The sequence below is a fragment of the Botryllus schlosseri genome, chromosome 8 (assembly GCF_051294905.1).
Source record: "Botryllus schlosseri isolate E-star chromosome 8, Bs_hap1, whole genome shotgun sequence".
In the NCBI taxonomy this organism is placed as follows: domain Eukaryota; kingdom Metazoa; phylum Chordata; class Ascidiacea; order Stolidobranchia; family Styelidae; genus Botryllus; species Botryllus schlosseri.
In genome coordinates, this window is record NC_137243.1 from 3,314,436 (window position 1) to 3,335,408 (window position 20,973).

Genomic DNA, 20,973 nt, shown 5'->3' on the forward strand with positions numbered 1-20,973 from the left:
TAGTCGATGGTCTTTCTGCGAGCCCAAACGCAAGGTCGCATATGTTAAACGACACTTTGTCTCGTAATCGCGAATATAGTTAGACTCAATTTGATACATTAGGCGTTCTTTCATTTTCACAAAGGGTTAATACTAATAAATGCAAGAAATCGAGTGAAAACATGTTGCGCAATGCGTAGATAATTCTTACTTTTGAAAAATCGATCGCAAATTATTCTGCTTTACTGTAGTGTACGAATATCTACCAAAATGTGACTGGTTCATGGATCCGCCAATGCGTCGGAACTTATATATTTTAGTCATCACATCTCAAGTGCTGCGGCCAGACTAATCAAATTATTGGTTGGCCTTGCAAGTTCACAATCTGCGCAATCCATTTTTGATAATATTACTAATTTCGGAAAATATCTCGCGGGCCACTCAAAGCCTTCTCGCGGGCCACGGGTTGGGCGGCCCTGATTTATACCATCATTGGGGCTGGTGGCTTGATAAATAGCTGGTGAAATGTCGCCGTCAAATATTGTGGAGTTGCAAAACTATTGGCATGCTTTCACTGATTTTAATATATATTCGTACGCTCTCAGCTCGCAAGTCACGAGAAGTAGTATTTTCTTAGAAATCAGTATATATCAACCAGAGGTGGGGACCGAAGAGTATAACGAAGTAATTCTGCAATTGAAAAGAATAATATTAAAAATGAGCCCGAATATATTCGACTGACACTCGTTAGGGGTAACCTAATCGTCAGCAACTGTGTCAGCCGAAAATATCCGGATTTATTTCAATATCAATATACTTTTCAATTGTGTATTGAAGTTCTGTGCCACCAAGGTCTTCAAAGACATTCTACTTGTTCGGAGAATTCAAATATGTTTTCCGTAATGCGCTACTTACTCACGTGGTGACGTTTCAAACTACTCCCACTGCTACTTCGTAGTTCTTAAGGCTAAACTACATACCGTTTACAATTCGAATTTTGAATACTAGAAAGTAGTTCTGTGATGAGTTTCAATCGATTTTATGAGTGAAAAGTCGTGCTTCGAATTCAACAGCTTCAAGTACCGTACTTCATTTTAAAAACTTACAAGGAGGCATACTTGATCGTTGCTTTTTCGACTATATATCTCCGGTCAACATCTAACTGATGCGAATCGGTGTGTGTAGATCTGACATTTAACAGTACCACTTTCATAGATGTGCGAGAGGCACCGACCAGCCGCGCTGTGAGTGAAATCATTATCATTTTAATATCGGCCACACGAAAACTATACACACCTGTACTGCTTCCAAACCAGAAAAGACAGGCGCTCTGATTTGAAAAACAAAACAAATCTTTACTTCCTTTTCGGCGATTACTAATATTTTCCAGCCACTACCACTACCACAGTCGAGTAATTCAAAATTCAAATCACCATACAATACACAAAGTACAAACACGGAAGTCGGGAGTACAATATGAAATACATAAGCGTAAGCAGTAAGCATAAGCACATACTAATGCCAGAGAGTGAGGATTCGTGTCTGGTATCATGTGTTTAGGATCAGACTTCACTGTATATTATCGCCAGTCATTATGGTATATATTGTATACTGCCATGTGCGTTGTTCAGATAACATACTTCATCAATAAACTGTCATTTTGGCACTATCCATTTCATATATGATCGCCGTCTAGGGCCTTTGAAATGATAAAATCGATTACCAAATGATACAGTGAACAACCTATGCATGTGACTGATCTATTACAGCAGCTTGTTGCAGAGAAAACTATAACAGTAATTAGAAAGACAATGGTTATCTATCACTCACACGTTAATCCTTGATTGAATTCACTCTATTAACTCTGCTCCATACCACGGGTATGTAATTTACTCAACTATACGATTAGGCCTATGCATCTATCAACGAAGGGATACATATGTGAAGAAAGGTACATTCTAAGATACAGCAAGGATTCGGTAACTATAATACAGACAATTGAAAAATGTATTAACAGTGTTACACTCAGACTGCACATGAAAACAAGTGAAACAGATCTGCAGCTACTCCCCAGACAATATGTACAGTACATACAATGCACAAAAGCAGTGAATATAAAGCTAAATTGACCTATGACATTACAGAAAATCATATTGAAATGGTAAACCAGTGCGATATTTATGACTCTTTATTGACTGGATATCAATAATTTTGCAAGATTAGGAACAGGACAATACAACCGACATCAATTATTTGACTCATTCAATATAAGTAGGTTACCAATGCATTGTATGAATAGAAAATAGACAGATCATTGAATTTGATGGAAATACTATTAACAGGTAATCAGAAAAATAATTTCATTAGCAGAAGAACGTGAACACTGTACAGTAATTCAAAGTCCCTTTTCCAATAAGTTTTATCAATTTTCGAAACTGTTCATCTGTTCAGCCACACATAACTAATGTGAGGTTTACAAAATGAAATAAAAACTGAACAATGAAAGAATATACACCACAGTTAAGACAGTTACTGTATGTAGGCTTATCAACAACATTTTCCTTTGACTCTATTCAAAATCTTCTTGTGAAAGAATTTTAAGAATCACACAACAGTCACGGGTCAACTGACTTTCGCTGGTCTCTATGATATCACAAAGATTTGTAACTGCAGCATCGCTCAAGTTACGATCATATGCATACGCAGCGGCTGTCACAAGCGCACCACAAACTTTTAGAACACTATAGCAAGTGGCGATGAATGTGGAGGTCTTATCTGGACAGTCCAGCTGAGGAAGACCAGAATCCAAAACAGTAACCCCGCTCAAAGCTGAAAGGATTTGTGGTCGAAAAAAATAATACAGATCCAACATATCAATACACGTATTGTAAACTCTTCTATCACAGAAGCGGTCGTCAATTCTACACAGAATTTCTAGAAGTACCATCACACAAGGATACGGTGAATCAAGTAATCGAAGATTGTAGTTGATTGTATTCAAAATACGCAATTCAGATTTCATTATGACGTTTCTGCTGTAACAGTGATTCTGTTTTATCAGGATATCGGCAGCTTTGTTTAAAGTAATAATATGTTCGTGTGAAGTAACTTTGCTTGCAATCATGACTGACGTTACAGCTCTTAGTTTCGTTTGTGATTTTACATGCTCAATAGTTTCCATCCATTCCTTATCAGTCATATCCGATTCACCATTTTCTCCTGTGATCCATCCGAGATGATTATCTCTATCTGAAGCACTGAATACACTTCCAGCCTCTAAATCAGACGAGATATGCCCGTTTCCTGTGGTCTTACTCAAAATTTTATGGGAGCTCTTGTCAGTTTTGCTTTCGTGCATAATATCATATAACTGGCTCATGAGCAAAGACATGAATCTAGTAAAGATCTCAAGAGCTTTGTATTTGGTTTCTTCTGACAGCTTCCAATGCTGACACAACATAAATATGAACTCGGCCGCATCCCCGCACGAGTAGAAACCACACATGATGGACGTATCCAAAGCATTCTTAGTCGTTGTCCCAGCTTTCTTGGTGCATATGTTTCGTATGGTGTTCAAATGATCTCGAAGTTCCTCCGGCTTACAGAAATCAGAGGCAAAGTTGTGTACAGAAGTGCAACGATCCGTCGTCATTGGGGCTGTCCACTCCATAATATTGGCAAGTATGTTCTATGTATCATAGGATATAACATAGAAAACGACGATATCACTACGGATGCAAACGAACAATAAACTTCTACAAGGCCTATACTACTCGGTAGACACCAGCAGAACAATAGTCAATTTTATCTTAACATATAGATAGATTCATAGGTCATAGGATCAAGGTATTGTATCGCGAAATTTAAACTACCCACAACAAGATATACCGGTGTACCTAAAACCGCAGTTGGCCTAGCCTCGGTAGTGATCTAGCCTTCAGCAATCAACGAGTGATTATTATTGTATATCGCACGCATCAGTGATCAGATTGACCAATGTCACTCAACTAGGTTTGGTCGAGCAACTTTGAACAATGATGTAAATCGTAGCTTTTAGGTATGTATAATGTATAATTATTGTGAGCAGTGTTCTATTGTACAAGCTATACCTCAATAGAATGTGAATTTCTGAGATTTAACTATGACGATGGCTGATTGGGTGGACTCCTAAGACGCCGGGAATGAGCGTGGGCTAGGATTGTATCAGATTTGAATGTTAATTTTATAGAATGTAAACGTTTACATTCTATAGTTAATTTACTTGAAGAATTTTTAAGCTACATCATGCTTGACCGAGATGGCAAACTTTCATTTGCCGAATTTGAGCTTGACTCGGATATTTGAAGAGCTTCTTGGAGGTACAGAACTTCAATATACAATTAAATAGTATACTCGGATATATAACTCCGATTCGGGTTAGAAACGCAAAACTGTAAACAGGATTCGTACCAGCGGTAATTCGTACACTCCTTGCAAAATGGTACGTTATCAGCAAATGTGATCAAATGGGCATTGTAGTTACTCAAGTAGAAGTAGAAATAACGTTCAAAATTTTTACTCGTGTAGAATTAGGTAGCAATTATATACCCAATAACTGAAAAACCAAGTATTATAGGCCTAGTTTTGCCTAGGAAATTGAATACTGCCACGTAGAAGTAGAAGTACGACAAAACAGAACCACTTGAGGAAGAACTGCATGTGGGCAAAATCGACTTGAAGTAGAAGTAGAGGTAGAAGTACTTCATTAACTAAGACCATGTTTGGTATTAGATATAGAGGCGTCTAAACCAGTGGTTCTCAACCTTTTTCACCTCGCGGACCGGTAAAATTTCATAAAATGTCCTGGCGGACCGGTGAACTTTCAAAATTGAAATGAAGCTAAAATCTGAAGTATGAAACCGTTTTTTGCAATTTTGTGGTGCTAGCGAGTGACGTTTAGCGGGGTTTTGATCGTAATTAATTATCTTCATGATGGATTATCTTCATGATATTATGGTAGTCAGTCTGCTGAGTGGAGGTAAAATTGCCTTGTCCAGATAAGCGTGCTACCGCCGACAGTCGTTTATAGTCTCTCGCGTCGAATGCCATGAGTTTCACCGACCACGCCAACTCGAATAATATTCTTATAGAAATTAACCAATTAATTTAATTTAATTTAATTTAATTTAATTTAATTTAATTTAATTTCTATAATATTCTTCTCTTCGATAATATCGAGAGAAGAAGCGTTTCGGAGTCGAACCAAACACTACCATGCTACCATGCTCATGGCCAACTGCCACCGGGCGCATAAGCTACGCTGGAAACTACGAATACAATGCGTGCCGCAAGAAAACACCATACAGCAACTATACCGACCATCCGCCAATCCGTGCCGAAACAGCACTTCGTCAGCCCTCCCCAAAAAACGTTGGTTTTATCAATGGACAAGCCTTCATCATTTCATCTTGAATTTAAGGTATAGAATTGTAATATGCCTGGCGGACCGGCGGTTGAGAACCATTGGTCTAAACTACTGCAAATATTATAGCGTTGTAAAACTATGTAAATTGCTATGATTATTAGGGTGGAGGCCAAAAGTCACGCTTAATGGCTGTTGCTATGATTATATGTATTCTAGGCTAGCCACATTCAAATCCAAATCCGGTGAAACGCCAATCCCACGCTTCAGATATTTGGAATCTCCGGCATCGTTACGCAAGTGTCGGCATCTCTTCAGCCTTTACTTCGCTGTTATTTGCAACTTGAGAAAGAATCTGCGTGGAGCTGATTTTCTGATGGATAAGCCACGCAAAATATTGCTCTGTTGTACCGGAAGTGTTGGATGTGTAAAAATTCCAGAGCTTGTGGAAATCTTGAAAACCCGCATGCCCAACTGCGCCGTTGAAGTCGTATGTACAACCAACAGTCTCCACTTCTTGAGTGAATGGGGAAAATCGTTCGATGGAAAACTTCATAAAGACGAAGATCAATGGACAGCGTGGAAAAAGATGGGCGATCCTGTTCTGCACATTCAGCTCGAGAAGTGGGCGGATATGATGGTATTAGCACCACTTGACGCAAATACACTCGCAAAAGTGGCGAATGGCATATGTGACAATCTAGTGACTGAAATTGCTAGAGCGTGGGATTTTGCCAGCAAGAAACCAGTCATATTTTGTCCTGCTATGAATACTAAGATGTATGATCATCCAATCACCTCTCCTCAGATTCAAATCTTGAAGTCCTGGGGATTCATTCAAGTTGCGCCCATTGCCAAACCTCTTGCCTGTGGTGATGTTGGCATGGGTGGAATGGCTGAAGTTGACACAATCGCAAATGAAGTATGTAAGCATTTCTTATGAGGAAACATTGTTTCTAATTTTGTACTTGATGCACTGGTTGTCTTGTCTCAAAGGTCAATGTATTTCATTACGGTACTAAATGTTGCTGATGATCATGTTGTATTGATTCATTAGTTAATTTATGCTTATTCATTCTCAATTCTTACATTTTATTGACATAGGAAGACTGAATCGAAACCTGTGGTTGCCATAACAGTTTGTTTCCTGGGTATCAATGGAAAAACATGCAATATGTGGTGGAGATATGCTAATGGACTGAAGCCTTTGACTTGATGTATTATTTAAAATTGTTTTCAAACCATTAAAAATGTATTTATGTGTCATGGAAATCTTGTGATTAATTGTGTGCACTTTTAAAATAGATTTTTCTCATAAAGTCATTGAATTCTCAATATTTTAGTTGTTTGTAGTAAGACTTTGTAGAAAGAAAGACTTCACTCACAAACGGAAATGAATAAGGCCTTTCAAAGAAAACTTACGGCATTGCAGCATCCACAAGCTGCAAAATTTGATGCCACCGGTAAGCAGTATTCTAAGCTTTTGATAGCTAAAAATTTTCTTACTGTATGAAACAGCGGTTTATGATTTATATATTTAGGTTACATACTGGCATAGCTACAGCTTGAAGAACTTGAATTGCGAACTGATTGTTATCAGCTTCGAATTTCCTTATATGTCTGGAAATATCAGTTGTCAATTTTTCATTTTTTAGGTGGTTTGGCATTCCTCAATTATACTCTGTGCCCACATTTCTGCATAAATGAAGGACCAAGTACATGATGTCTGTCACCACTTTCATAACTTTGTATGGTCTTCTGACTATGTGATAAGATATTGTCTACCTCTGATATCTATTAACATGTTGCAGACCCAATGCAATTCAAGCATCTCATTTTGTGGATTGAAGACCAACAGATCAGGCAATATAAAATTGACGAAAGAGCAGCTTTAAGAAATTTGCAGGTATATGCTATAATTATGAAGCATTTTTCTAACCCCTGCCGGCCGTTTATTTCAGAATTAATAATACCAGTAAGCATTGGGATAACAATCCACTTGATTGCAGTGTTGGGATCAAGTCACTATCTTCGAGTCTGCACATTTTGACTCGCGGCAAGTCATGACTCGTCATCCCAACACTGCTTGATTGTAATCATATTTTACCAATACATTGACATCAGTCAAGGATGGGAGCTAGGACAAATTAAACCATTGTTATTAATTATGATTCTTGACTCCTCATATACCTATTGCAGCATTTGTCTTGTCAATACTAGGACAGGTAGCTAAGCATCCTATAACAATATCTATTATCGCAGGAACCTGATTGGACGAAAGGTTTTGAAACGTATCTGAAAGATGTTTCCTGCCCGTTTCCGTCAAATGACAGAATGTCTGTCCTCGATTGGCTACTTGGTCTTGCCGTTCGTCTGGAGTTTGGTGATAATGGTGCGTTTTTTTTTGATAGCAGTGATATCTTGTGTGCTGTGTAGCACTTGTAGTGATTATCATTTGCTTCTCCATTTGCCGTTGCCACGTCAGGGTTCGGTTTCAGGTTGTTCAATTCTTTCTCATCTTTTATAACCCAAGCCTTGAGACACATCTTCTTATGGTTATGTTCAAGTATTGGCGGACATTCGATGTCATTCAGTTTCGCGATGTCAATATTTAATCGCAATCGAGATATCGGAGCCAAAGCATGCTAGGCCCGAGACGTAATAGTTAGGCCAGCGATGTTACATTACGTACCAGGCCTATTGCAGACCCAATTGTATAGGCCAGCGATGGTATAGTGCGCACTAGGCCTATTGCAGATGCGATTCTTCAAGCCAGCGGAACTAGGATTGTTGGAGACGCGATTAAACAGGCCAGCGACGATTGCCGAGCGCGTAGCAATCAATGACAATTCCGCAGCAATCTCAGCGGGAGATCGCCTCGCTGCTGATTTGCTCACGTGCTCAGCAGCCCTACGAAATACATTGCTTATTTCTAAATCGATCAATTCACCAGCCAGTCACCTACAGGCCTAACCGAATTCCGGGTATGCGGCATACCCAAAATATTTTCTAGGTATGCGCGGCATACCTAGCACACCCGAGTTCAGCGCCTATGTATATCCTAGAGTAGAGCCGATGAAACTGACAGATCACATGTCATCAAGTCATTAGGACATCTTGCACTAATTTCAACTGCCAATGTCTTGCTTTACAGTTGAAAAATACGGTAAAATAACCGGTGCAGCAGTAGAAGCAAAAAGGAAACAGGCTTCTGCGCCAACATCAACAATTTCAATACAGAATATTTGTGGTAAGTTAGACGCAAGCAAATCTCCTTCACTTGATGATTAACGTATTACTAGCTCTCAATGTATGTGTAATTGTGTATGCTATGTATTTTGCAGCGGATGACCAAAGTTTCAGGAACGGCATCAATTCGATTGCCAAAATTCTCCAAGTGCCTCTGCATGAAGACTACCTCGTTACACTGAAAGCAATCAAAATCCTAGTCGAAGAACGTTTAACGCCAGATGCAATTGAAAAGGCGAAAAATAAAAAAGCTGAAAGAGGGGTCAGTGGGGAACAAATTCCGATCAATCAAATAGATTGAGTATTAGATTAACGCCAGAGGTGGTCAGTAACAAGCTACTTCTATTTATTTTGTAGTACTAAAGCAAATTTTGCCCGATTGTACTTCTTCCAATTTTAGACAGTTTTTTGGCAAAATTAGTTCATTTTCAATCGAATAAAGTAAAAAGGTATTTTGGAATAAGTTCGCATCACTTTATTGAATGAAAGGGTCATGACCGAGCAAAATAGCCCCTCCCCTGTAACTGCTTATATTTTGAAAAATTGCATTATTAGTAGTGTTTTCAATCATTTTTCGTTCCATTTTCTAATTCCATAGTAATATTGAGTAATGAAGTAATATTGACATGTCTTAAAATTCATTACGACTAGAGTAGAAATTTACGGCATTACTGTACTTCTGCCAGTGTTGGGATGACTCGCATCACCTTTTTTGTATGACTTGACTTGACTTGACTCGAGTCACTTTGCTAAAATGACTTGACTCGACGTATCAGAAATGTGGATTGACTCGTGACTCGGACCAAAATTCACGAGTAAATTTCAAGTCATCAAGTAATCGGTGTGATAAAAATTACTGTATCTTGCATATATTCGGATTGGTCGCGAAACGCTGGTGTAGCCCGCGAGAGCGACCAATCATTCAATGATCGTGCGTTTTACTGGGCCTCCATTGTTCTCTCATAAATAAATTGACCGCAAACGAAGGGATCGAAGCTTACAGCTTATGTTAGTATAGTAAAGTAATGTAATTTAATAGTAAAATATCTATTTCTGTTCTCTGTTCTTAAACCGAACCTCTTGTTTTATTGAAATCGAATATAGTTTATATAGTCCTCAACCATTGGTGCAGACTTGAATTGTATCATATAAATTTGTAAATGGGTAATGTATTGCATCTAATCAATTCGTCTCTATTCTCTGTTTTGGCTGGTAACTACAAACTGAGGCTATGCAATTACTTACGTAGTTTAGTAGTTCTACGTATATGTGAGCGATACAACACCTTTTTGCGTGTATATTTAACTCTATATTCGTTCATCGGTTCAAAATCAATGACCACTCAATCAGTATTTTAGACAGCTATATAGCAAAATGCAATTAAGTAATCATGCCTCATACTTTGAAAAGGCAACTTGAATTGAATTGAGACTTGACTCGAGTCACCTCAAAAATCGTGTGACTTGACTTGACTCTAGTCACCTTAAAAAATTGATTGACTTGACTCGAGTCAAAATTTGCAATGACTCGTGACTCGAAGGTAGTGACTTGATCCCAACACTGCCTTCTACTAAAATAGAGAACGCTCTCTCATTCGAAATTTCATGCTGGTGACGTCATATTTTGTGATACGATTGTTGATATACAATGTTCTTTCCAATTCTCTACTAGTTGCTGACGATTACCCCTGACGAGTGTCAGCCAAAAATATTCGGGGTCATTTCAATATGAATATACTATTCAATTGTATATTGAAGTTCTGTACCTCCAAGAAGCTCTTAAAATAGAGATGTTGACTACCCACCTCTGATTACGAGTTATGCTTGCCGATTTACATTATAAAATGGTCAAACTTTGTGACTGATTATAAAACTTATTCAGGTTAGTCGCATACCCGTCGCAGACAATGAACTGGGATTCGATACGAAAGGTGATGTCCTATCTATTAATTTTTGCTGTTTCGTTGTCCTTGATCACATATTTTCCTTCTTAAGATCCGATCGTTAACGAAGCGGCAAAAGCGCTCCGACTCCTTCACATCCAGGAATTGCGACAGTTGCAGAACAAAATCAACGAGGCGATAGTTTCTGTTCAGACTATTACGGCAAATCCTAAAACAGACCAGAGACTCGGAAAAGTCGGCAGATAGCTGTCGATTTTTCTGCTTATATTTTATCTGGTTTCTTTTGGTCTTGGTATTATTTGAAATGAAGCTGTTTCAACGCAGCCCTTGTTCAGTTTTTGCTAAAAACATATAAATTCATATATTTGACGAGACTTTTGGAGGTACAATACTTCAATGCACAATCGATTAGTATATTCGTGTTGAAATGATCATCAGCAGGTCAATCATCAGCAACTAGTAGAGAATTGGAAAGAACATTGTATATCAACATCGTATCACCACGTCATATTTGATACATTATGTTCTCTCCAATTCTCCACTAGTTGCTGACGATTATCCCTGACTAATGTCTCTCCGGAAATATTTGGGGTTATTTCAATAGGAATATACTAATAAATTCATATACCGGTGTGTGAACATGCAGACCAGTAATTCTCGACAAGGCGTATATAAGTTTTCAACTGGACCACCTTTCCTGGCTATTTCAATGAGCTGTCAACCAAATCGGTTTCAGGAGCCTCAATATGTGAACCGCTGTTGTAGTCTGGTGTGGCCGGTATTATGGTGGAGGAACTTGTGTCTATCTACGTGTATGTGATTTGTCTAGTTAGTACATCTGTCCATTATAATGAGCAATGATAGAAACGATATAGAAAGTTAGTACTATCAGTTGTATGTTTTAAATTGTGTTACAGAATGTCGGTGAACTTGTTCCTACATTACCAGTCAGCTGTATGTACACTGCGCATGAGAAATTTATGAATTCTGTACGCTATTTTCCTAGTGCTTCTGTGCATTATAATAAGCAATGATATGAACATACTAAGTTTGTACTACCATTTTTCTGATTATGATTGTGTTACAAAATGTCAGTGAACTTATTTCATTATCAGAACTGTGCCTTACACGCATGTTAGATCTTGCTCTTGAACTAACGGTAAGATGTGTAGAAATTTCAATCAATACGGATCATGACTCGTTTTATTAACTGAAATTTTCCTGGTAATCTGAGCTGACCTGTGCAATACCCCAGTACTACGTACACATTTTTGTTGTAGCTGCTATTAAATTGCAGTACTTAACCATATCGACAGTGTGTGAACTTTGGAATACAGGACTATGTCTGCTAAAGTAAATTCCTACTCAATTACAATCAAAAGTAGCAAAACTACTTGAAGTAGGTCTGAGAGGTACAGCAGCCGTTTCAAAAGTTAGATTTGGTCAAGGATTACAGATGGCTAACGCAAAATGGCCCTTACACTCATGTAAAGTAGTGCAAGAACAACTACTTGCCACATTGAGAGTAGTTGAAAGAACATCAACTTACACTTACAGTAACTTCAATATCTTGAAGAATCTGGTAATCCGTAATACAGGGTTGTAACCAAGTCACAATGCTCCGAGTCACAAGTCAATCTCAGTTTTATAGTTTTGACTCGAGTCATTTTCAATTCACCACCGAGTCCAAGTCACCGAGTAGAGGGTCGAGTCCGAGTCATGGTATTATGACTCGAGTCGAGTCAAAGTCATTGTGTTGACTGCCCAGTTTCCAGTTAAAGGCTTGTTAAATTCACTTTTTGTAACTCTGTTTGGTGATATCGAATGGTTCGCATTTATATTATACTAATTTTCGTCATTTTTAGAAGTTTCTGGGCGCATTTTCAAGTACCAGTACCAATAGACGAAATCCCAATAGTGTGATTACTTTACTATTGCTCGAAATTACAATGAAACGTCGGTCTTGACCGTCTGAGTCTCGAGTCATGCACAATGACTCGAGTCAATACACAAATTGACTCGAGTCATCTGAAAAATGTGACTCGAGTCATTACAACCCTGCCATAATACAAATCGTCAGTTTATATTTTCATCTGCCCAAGACATGCGATGAAATGAACAACAAATGGGGGGATGCTGAACGACCAACCAGTAGGGGTCTCTTAAACTAGCATCGACCTAGCATGTGATGCCATTCTTCTTTGTCCTTTTTAGAAGCTATTATTCTATATCTTTCTCGTTTTTGTTGGTCGCTGTAAGTACTGTCAGCAGCACCCGTGCCACCTGCGTAGATGGCGCTGACGCTCACCACTTCACTATCTACCCCGCTACGCATTCAAAACTGTTCTACATCGTGCAAATTTCAACATTACACAATCTCATAAAATTATACGTTGACTCGACTCCTTCGAGTAGATGATCTTATTCATAGACTCATGTCTGTTCAATGTTCATGTTTTGCAACAAAGTACACATTTAACTGCTTCACATGGCACAAATTTCTAAACTACCCAATGTGTCGACACAACTCCTTGAAATATGTTCATGATCAATTGATCAGTTAGCTGCCCACCTTACTCATGTCTGTTCAGCGTTTATGTTATACAACAAAATATGATCCTCCGAATAGAATAATCTATCAAGTGAATAAACTAATGTTACGCCGACACAGTCCCGTTCAGTCATCATCGTCAAGTAAAGCACACAAAACAGGCGATAAACAGCATAGGACACGATTATGAAATTTTTCCCGGTCTGTTCCAGCATAAAAAGGTATACGAGCGTCAACGGGCTAGAAAGTCGGTGGTAAGAAAATGCAGTCAAAACCGCGGCATGGTCCGTGATCGCGAGCAGCCACAACCGACAATAAAATCTCATTCCTGCGAAGTGTCCATCGCCTCTGTCTGTTCCGGTTCCTTTTCCTCCTTCTCGGGCACTTTTTCGTACGCCTTGTCGCTGGGCGTCACCACGACGTTGTTCCAGACCGACATTTCCTTGGTGATTGTGTTCTCCCCTTCGAGACCGAGCACAGCGCGATATCCGCCGTGCGCCAGCACTCGTAGAAGCGTTTGAGCAGTGTAACACACCTGTAAGGTAGGCCACGTTATACTGATATATCATTAGTGTGATGCAAACATATCCCGAACAAATATGAAAAGGTGGGCAAAGTAATCATCATCAGTACTCGAGTAGAAGTAACGTAGACATATTACAAGTAGTGCCGGTAATAGTTCATAAGCCGTGCCACACTGGTCCGTGGCTATACGAGCATGTGGGTTGAATGTAGGGTTAGTTTCGGGGAAATAAAGTGTCAATGCTAAACTTTGAGTGTGTCATGCTTAAATGTTAGGCAAACCGCCTGAACTATGTAAAGTCGAAGTAAGTAGTTTCATAAAGTAGATTCGGTCTAAGGGTTGCATATTTTCCACTCAGAAAAATGATGCACTCATAAAAGTCTAAAATAGCAACTAGTTCTGCTTAAACAATTCTTAAGTAGAAGTGGAAATCGTTGAAAGATATAACAAACTCCAAAAAAGTAGAACTCTTTCGTTTCTGATCACCTCTGGATATAAACATTTGTATACGTGGTTCGACACTGCGCAGCCAAAGTATTTTAAAGGAGCATGAGAAGTAGCAAGAAATCAGTAGTAGGCTATAGTTATCAAAAACAGTTATAGTTCATGCTCTCCTATCTTTAGCGAAAAAGAAATTGAAGAAACGCTACATTAGTTCCACATGATGCATTTGCTTACACCAGGGATGTGGTGGCCGATTTCAACCAGCCAAGTTCCAAGTTGCCGTATCAGTTATCGAATCAACTCACCATATCTTGCTGTTCCAATGTCATGATGGTGTGAACGCGAACATTGCCATTCTCGCATGGGTCAACAATTCCAGCCGATCCCGGCAAAAAAAAGCCAGAGGACAGCAGTTGAAGGCAGCGCCTGCGACAACACATCAAATTGTAGCTGTTGAAATCCACAATCTTTGATGATGCAATTGCTCCTCCAAAGTATTTGTTCAAAGATTTGTAGGGCGTGACAGCACGTTGTTATGACTGCCACACTGGATAGACTCTTTGATTTTGCTATAGCGCCATTTAGTAATGAAGATAACCACGTCGGGTCAAATCCAAGTTGCAAGGCGCGGACAACGGACACTCAATGCAGGGGTTCTTAACCTTGGGTCCATGGACCCCTTGGGATTCGCAGACTAGTTTCGAGCGGTCTATGAAAGGCCTATGTTGAAACTACAACTATAAAACTACACTATTCTAAGAATATTTCATGTTATGTCCTTATTTTGTCTTGTTTACTGATGACATGAACTTCCACTGATAATCATGCTGTGATTAGGTCTATGCGAAAGTGATGACCTTCATTAGACACCAGCTTTCCAAATTTTGTGGTTATGGGGTGCGCCCACAGCAACCCCACTAAATTTAGGGGGTCTGCGCTAAAATAGGTTAAGAACCCCTGCAGAATACAGTACTCGAAGCACTCAAAACTACTACCACAAATCCGAGTAATGAATTTATGGTGAAGAAGTTGCATCACGTTTGCAACGCAATCGGATTTATACACCCAGAGAACCTTTGCGCGATAGACACATAAGTTTTGTGAGGAAACTTCCATCACACACACGAATCGTCGTTTTAGAAAGTGCACCAGAAGAGCCTCATTTCAGTGAGGCCTTGCCAGATCCAACATAACATTGCGGCGATTAGCCATACTAAATGGGCTGAGCTTACCTGAAAGCCACATTGATAGCCAAAGGCTGTCTGTTTGGCGTGTTCATGATTGCGTGATGAGCGAGAAGATCGATGATCCACATCGTCAGAGGTTGCAGTCCTTCAAAGCGAAGTCGTAAGTCTTTCAGCAATCGAATCAGCATCTTTATACTGAAGAAAAATCGACCCCGGTTCGTCAACGCACATCAAGCCAAAACAAAGGCTTCTATTAATCAGAACGGGAGTACGCCTACTGAGAAGTCGGCGAATCTGCGATACCCAGGATTTCAGGAAAAGTAAACCTATTCAAGTGATATGCAACACGAGTCCTCTTCAACAACAGTAGCATTTGACCCACTTGGAATGGAAAGCGTTCTCCTCGAACCATCGAACATGCCGGATGGCCGCCAGAGACCCTTGCAGGACCTTTGCGCTCATGTGGATGTTGTCTTCCAGTTTCCTAATCTGACCAGGCGGAATCGCTATACCGACGTCGACTTTGATCTGCAGACATGAAGCATTTGTGTCAAAGTGGAATTCCACAACTCCATGAGAGCCTCGGTGTGCTTTGTTAAATGGGGCTGTTCAAAAATAAATTTTACTGGTCACTTGATAGTTATAGAATCAGCCACCGTAAATACTATTTCATTCAATTACAAAATTTCCCACTAAATTAAATTCACTTCCACCACCAATTTTTTTTTTTAGCCAATAAATCGTTTTTCTAGATAAACTAACAATTCCATGTGGTAGACGGAACAATTTGAAACTTTTATTTTTAGGCAATAAATCCTAAACTTTGTTTTCCTATAGCAATGCTTCTACAGGTTGAATTTGAGCCAAATTTGGTGTGCACCGTGTGCAGTCTAACAATTACATCAAAGAGCCAGTAAAACTTAAAAACTGACTTATTTTTGAAGTCCCATCGTGCAAATTAATAAATTTTCAAAATGCGCAACTAAAACTAAGCACTGTTAAAAATCCGCAACTAACTAAAACACAACTAACTAGTTTCAATTTTGAAGTTTCAAATATTTATTTAACCGGAATCGGTATGGGCTTTCCACATGCACATTAGTACATGTTGAAATGGGAGGGGCTTTGAATCCCCCCCCTCTACCAGGTTACACCACTGTTAGTAGTGATGACAAATAGCTGCAAGAATATCACACAACAGAACAAAAAACAGTAGTTACTTGAACGTCGACCAACTAGATTGGCAGTTTGTACAAGTCTGGCCATGACGAACAGCATCACCATTTCTCTTAAGTAATAAATCATTGTATGGGCAATCTTTGGAACCAGTGATTGCAGTATTTGATCCGTTAACTAAACCACAAATATGACTCTTGGACAGGGAATAGATAACATTCATTCTCCACAAGACTGAAAATTAACAATACGATGACACCATTCTGGTCATATTACTACCAATAGCTTGTCTCCATCCTACACCAAACTTGCGACACACAAATCTTGTATTTATATAACCATTTGTTCTGCCTTGCCTTTAAATTGCAAACCATTCTCTGTTTGCAACTCCTATATCAGCAGGTTATGATATCTGCAAGCATCATCACTCCACCACAGCACTTTCTCCGTGGCAGAGAATGCATAAGACGAGCATGCATGCTACGACGTACCGTAGCTCCCTCACAAAATTCACACTATCATTGCATGTCAGCGTGTTTGCATGTCTAATGATGTCATGATCTTACCCCGCCTTCACAGAGTTCAAACCCGGATTCCGTCTCTTCCATTGTGATATCGGATGGAGTTTCTTCGCTACCTTTCATAGTTTCTATCACCTATAAAAAGAGCCATCAATCACAAATATTTCTTCAGGTGGACTGGGTCGTTACGTGCAACGAATATCTACAATGAACCATTTGGAAAAGTGAATATCATAATCGAGAGCATCACAGACAACAGTTCCACACATTAGTTTTATTCACCTTATCGACTGTGATTACAACAGTTGAATTTATGTAACAATGTCAGAAAAAGAGCGTGGCACATGCAAACTTTCAATCAAAACTTTGATCCCCGTCACAATAAGACACGATACCTTTTCTGCAACAGTCTTGACAAGTTCCTTGGTTGGTAACGTTTTCAGGATGATAACAACGCCGGCTTTGTTGTTCGTCTTCATCATGGTACCCTTCTTAAAGTCTCCAACCTGGAAGATGTAACAAGGATATGGAAAATACAGCAAGAGAAAAAAGGCATCATGCATTAAAACAGAATGGGTCATCCTGCCATGAAACATCCACATCCGTGTGTATCAAATGTTACTCGAACAGTTCGTAATTGTAATCATATATTAACATGTTAGCACACACCACAGTTGGGAATCAAATTGATCTGGCATATGCATTGAAAAAAATTGACGAAGATAATATAAATCTTTATCTTCAGGTAGAAAGTGTAACTGCCTAGTGACCCATAACATAACATAACATAACATGGTTGGGTTATATACCCATACAATGGTAACATAATTTTTGTACTTGGGGAAGATGTTTAATACATTCCATTCGTGTGAATTATCACAAAGAGAAAGGAGGCAACGAAGACCTACTAGTCATGTGATGTCTACATCATAATACAGCCTATTTAGAATGAGTGAACCCGGGGAAAACAGCATCCCAAAATCTGCAATGATACCTTTTTGGCTGCTTAATCATTTCAATAGATCTTGAATCAAATAGCCACATATTTAGCCTACTATTCTACACGCCAAGCTGCAATGCACATCGCGCCCTTTTTTCAAAAACAAATATTCTATCACTCACCTGTCTGCATTCTTCAAGTTGTACTTCAAACCCAGCCGGTTGAGAAACAATGATGGAATCGACTGCATTAGAGATTTTCGTTACAAAAGAAAGTATCGATGATTGCTCTTCTGATGATATCGAGAGATCTTGATTGCGTTTGATTAGAGCCTGAACACGATATTGTTAGTTCAGTTCAGCATATTACAGTGTTGGGATCAAGTCACTACCTTCGAGTCACGAGTTATCTCGAGTCATTGCACATTTTGACTCGAGTCAAGTCAAGTCAATCGATTTTCGAAAATGACTCGAGTCAAGTCAAGTCACTCGATTTTTGGAGGTGACTCGAGTCAAGTCAAGTCACAATTCAAGTCAAGTGAGGCATGATGGGGCATGATTACGTCATTGCATTTTGCTAGCTGTCTGAAATACAGATTGACTGGTCATTGATTCTGAACCAATGAGCGAATATAAGTTGAATAAACACGCAATAAGGCGCTGTATCGCTCACATATACGTGGAACTGCTAAACTACGTAAGTGATTGCACAGCCTCAGTTTATAGTTACCAGCCAAAATAGAGGAAAGAGAAACGAATTGACAAGATGCAATACATTATCCATTTACAAATAGATATGATACAATTCAAGCCTACGCTTATAATGGTTGAGGACTATATCAACTATATTTGAATTAAATTTCGATAAAACAAGAGGTTTGGTTAAGGAAAGAACAGAGAACAGAAATAGACATTTTGCTATTAAATTACTTTACTGTACTAGTTTACGACAACGTAATCTGTAAGTTTCGATCACTTCGTTTGCGGTCAATTTATGTGTGAGAGAACAATGGAGGTTCAGTAAAGCGCACGGTCACTGAAAGATTGGTCACTCTAACGGGTTACACTAGCATTTAGCGAACAGTCCGACTATATGCAAGATACAGGGATTTTTATCGACACCGATTACTTGATGACTTGAAATTGACTCGTGAATTTTGCTCCGAGTCACGAGTCAATCCGCATTTTTGATACGCCGAGTCAAGTCAAGTCAAGTCATTTTAGCAAAGTGACTCGAGTCAAGTCAAGTCATACGAAAAAGGTGACTCGAGTCTGACTCGAGTCAAGTCATGACTCGAGTCATCCCAACACTGGCATATTAAGAATTTTTATCAATTCAAAACACAAGACTGCGGATACAATGAAAAGATAGGAAGGTGTCAAAACGACTTGGAGTAGCCCTTGAAATCAGACATCGTGCACACTGAATGAAAAGTAGAAGACAAGCGACAAAATGAGGTGGCATGTGACAGAAGGCGAGATCGATATGTCAGGTTGTGGCCCGGTAAATTTGCGGACTGACTAGTGGGAGCCGCCGGGAGGTAGGTTACAATCAATGGTAAAATAAAGGAATCATTAGGCATAATAATACAATATTAAGTACAGATCTAATCTCTATGGAATCTCGGTTTATTTTTTGAAATAAATCTTGCGTGATAAGAGCTTCTCTGCATAGAATGATTAGGTAATTGAACAGAAGGTTCTGCGTGACATTGCCACCAATTTCTGACATTATAACATGTCATGTTCTATAGTTACCTAGTGTTAGATGAAACAACGAAAGAAGCAATTCAACTTCGTGAACAAGTTTGATCATACAAGGACTCTGACAGGGTTGAAAAAAGATAAGATGCGGCTTACCTGGCTAAATGCTTCGTCGTCAGGAGCAGGTTTTACGCGAGGAAATGCTTGTTCGCACATCACAAAGTCGAAAGGAATGTGTGGAACAAACACTCTATTTGTGCCCCTGTGCATCCCCCCTCTTCCGCGACCACCCCTACCTCTCATTTTTCTTTTCAGTAATTTGCAATTCGAAGGTACAGATAGCACGCAAAATTCACCGGCGATTCGAGTGAAGGAGTTAGGACCGAAGCCAATTTAAGCACGCGTATAATTGTCTTGCCATATTTTCAAATATCTAAGTTCTACACGGAAGTGATTTTTCATTCTCTAATGGAAATTTTTATCATCATCATCATCATCATTGGTTTATTAGCAATTTTATCGGTTCAATACACCACAAAAATGCGATACAATGAAAAGATAGGAAGGTGTCGAAGCGACTTTGAGTAGTCTATTGAATCAGACACCCACATTGGCCTAGGCGATGTAAAGAGGAGACATGCACACTGAATGAAAAGTGAAGAAGATAGTATAGAAAAAGGCAAGTAGCAAGAATGGGGTGGCATCTCATGGAAGACGAGATCGATAGGTCAGTCGTGGTCCGGTAATGTTGAGGATGGACTAATATTCACTTAGTAGTAATTGTTTGTATTTCGACTTGAATGTGGACAATGGACATGCTCGTCGAATGTCGGATGGCCAGCAGGATATCAGTTCAAAAATCCACGAGATTGCGACATTGTTAAATAAAAACGAGTCGAAACTACTTGGCAAAGTTCGTGTTCATTGATGAAAAAGCGATCCAGGCATTAAGTGAATATATGTCGAAAAGAGGTCGAGGGCGAGAAACAGAGAGGCATAAAATGGGCAACTTATCAGATAAAAAATTGGTTTGTTCACTTATAAATGCTCTAACCTTTCGAAACCAATATTGTCACAACAATGGAAGGTAAAGTAATGTCAAAACATACATCAGCATGCATGAAAAGAAGATACGTAAAAATAACATAAATAACTCCAGAATGAAAATAAGTCGTGTATTTGACAACGTTAGCGATCCCTTACCTATGCAAAGCCTAGAGGGGGAGCTATCGGTAAGGAGCAATCGAATAAAGAGGCTGGTATAGCTCGAAACTCCTGCAACTACTTTACAAAACCCAGGTAAAGATCTGATGATTACCGGCCGCATCCGAAGGATCCTGAAAGATCTAGTAGACTATAATAGAGAACTTCGAAGAACACCATAGTAAAGATCCGC

The 20,973-nt window shown here is 39.2% G+C and overlaps 4 protein-coding genes across 4 annotated transcripts; 2 read left to right on the top strand and 2 right to left on the bottom strand.

The window, feature by feature from the left end:
• Positions 1 to 1,897: 1,897 nt before the first annotated feature.
• Positions 1,898 to 3,912, bottom strand: LOC145445484 (cyclin N-terminal domain-containing protein 1-like). The gene has a single exon (XM_080323670.1). It carries the CDS (start codon positions 3,647 to 3,649, stop codon positions 2,549 to 2,551), a length of 1,101 nt encoding a protein of 366 aa, XP_080179796.1. The 5' UTR covers positions 3,650 to 3,912; the 3' UTR covers positions 1,898 to 2,548.
• A 1,661-nt stretch (positions 3,913 to 5,573) lies between these two features.
• On the top strand, positions 5,574 to 6,686 carry LOC145445310 (phosphopantothenoylcysteine decarboxylase-like). Its single transcript, XM_080323502.1, has one exon. The coding sequence runs from the start codon at positions 5,589 to 5,591 to the stop codon at positions 6,321 to 6,323; it is 735 nt and encodes a 244-aa protein (XP_080179628.1). The 5' UTR covers positions 5,574 to 5,588; the 3' UTR covers positions 6,324 to 6,686.
• Positions 6,687 to 6,701: 15 nt separating this feature from the next.
• On the top strand, positions 6,702 to 11,841 carry LOC145445309 (tRNA-splicing ligase complex subunit RTRAF-like). Its single transcript, XM_080323501.1, has 7 exons — positions 6,702 to 6,843; positions 7,192 to 7,286; positions 7,643 to 7,772; positions 8,535 to 8,630; positions 8,725 to 8,891; positions 10,511 to 10,559; positions 10,624 to 11,841. The coding sequence occupies exons 1-7, from the start codon at positions 6,774 to 6,776 to the stop codon at positions 10,776 to 10,778; spliced, it is 762 nt and encodes a 253-aa protein (XP_080179627.1). The 5' UTR covers positions 6,702 to 6,773; the 3' UTR covers positions 10,779 to 11,841.
• A 1,129-nt stretch (positions 11,842 to 12,970) lies between these two features.
• On the bottom strand, positions 12,971 to 19,967 carry LOC145445308 (interleukin enhancer-binding factor 2 homolog). The gene is made up of 8 exons (XM_080323500.1): positions 19,734 to 19,967; positions 18,057 to 18,206; positions 17,330 to 17,440; positions 16,980 to 17,069; positions 15,620 to 15,765; positions 15,283 to 15,432; positions 14,356 to 14,476; positions 12,971 to 13,618 (listed from the first exon to the last, which is right to left on the bottom strand). The coding sequence occupies exons 1-8, from the start codon at positions 19,878 to 19,880 to the stop codon at positions 13,406 to 13,408; spliced, it is 1,128 nt and encodes a 375-aa protein (XP_080179626.1). The 5' UTR covers positions 19,881 to 19,967; the 3' UTR covers positions 12,971 to 13,405.
• Positions 19,968 to 20,973: the final 1,006 nt, after the last annotated feature.

What these genes read in the sequence shown, in the direction of transcription:
- LOC145445484 (XM_080323670.1), bottom strand. Translation starts at nt 3,649, where the DNA reads ATGGAGTGGACAGCCCCAATGACGACGGATCGTTGCACTTCTGTACAC.
- LOC145445308 (XM_080323500.1), bottom strand. Translation starts at nt 19,880, where the DNA reads ATGAGAGGTAGGGGTGGTCGCGGAAGAGGGGGGATGCACAGGGGCACA. An exon ending in TTGAACTCTGTGAAGGCGGG is followed by an intron (nt 15,766 to 16,979) that starts GTAAGATCATGA and finishes TCATGTCTGCAG; the next exon opens with ATCAAAGTCGACGTCGGTAT. An exon ending in CATTGGAACAGCAAGATATG is followed by an intron (nt 13,619 to 14,355) that starts GTGAGTTGATTC and finishes CCTACCTTACAG; the next exon opens with GTGTGTTACACTGCTCAAAC.
- LOC145445310 (XM_080323502.1), top strand. Translation starts at nt 5,589, where the DNA reads ATGTATTCTAGGCTAGCCACATTCAAATCCAAATCCGGTGAAACGCCA.
- LOC145445309 (XM_080323501.1), top strand. Translation starts at nt 6,774, where the DNA reads ATGAATAAGGCCTTTCAAAGAAAACTTACGGCATTGCAGCATCCACAA. An exon ending in TGCAAAATTTGATGCCACCG is followed by an intron (nt 6,844 to 7,191) that starts GTAAGCAGTATT and finishes AACATGTTGCAG; the next exon opens with ACCCAATGCAATTCAAGCAT. An exon ending in TCTGGAGTTTGGTGATAATG is followed by an intron (nt 7,773 to 8,534) that starts GTGCGTTTTTTT and finishes CTTGCTTTACAG; the next exon opens with TTGAAAAATACGGTAAAATA.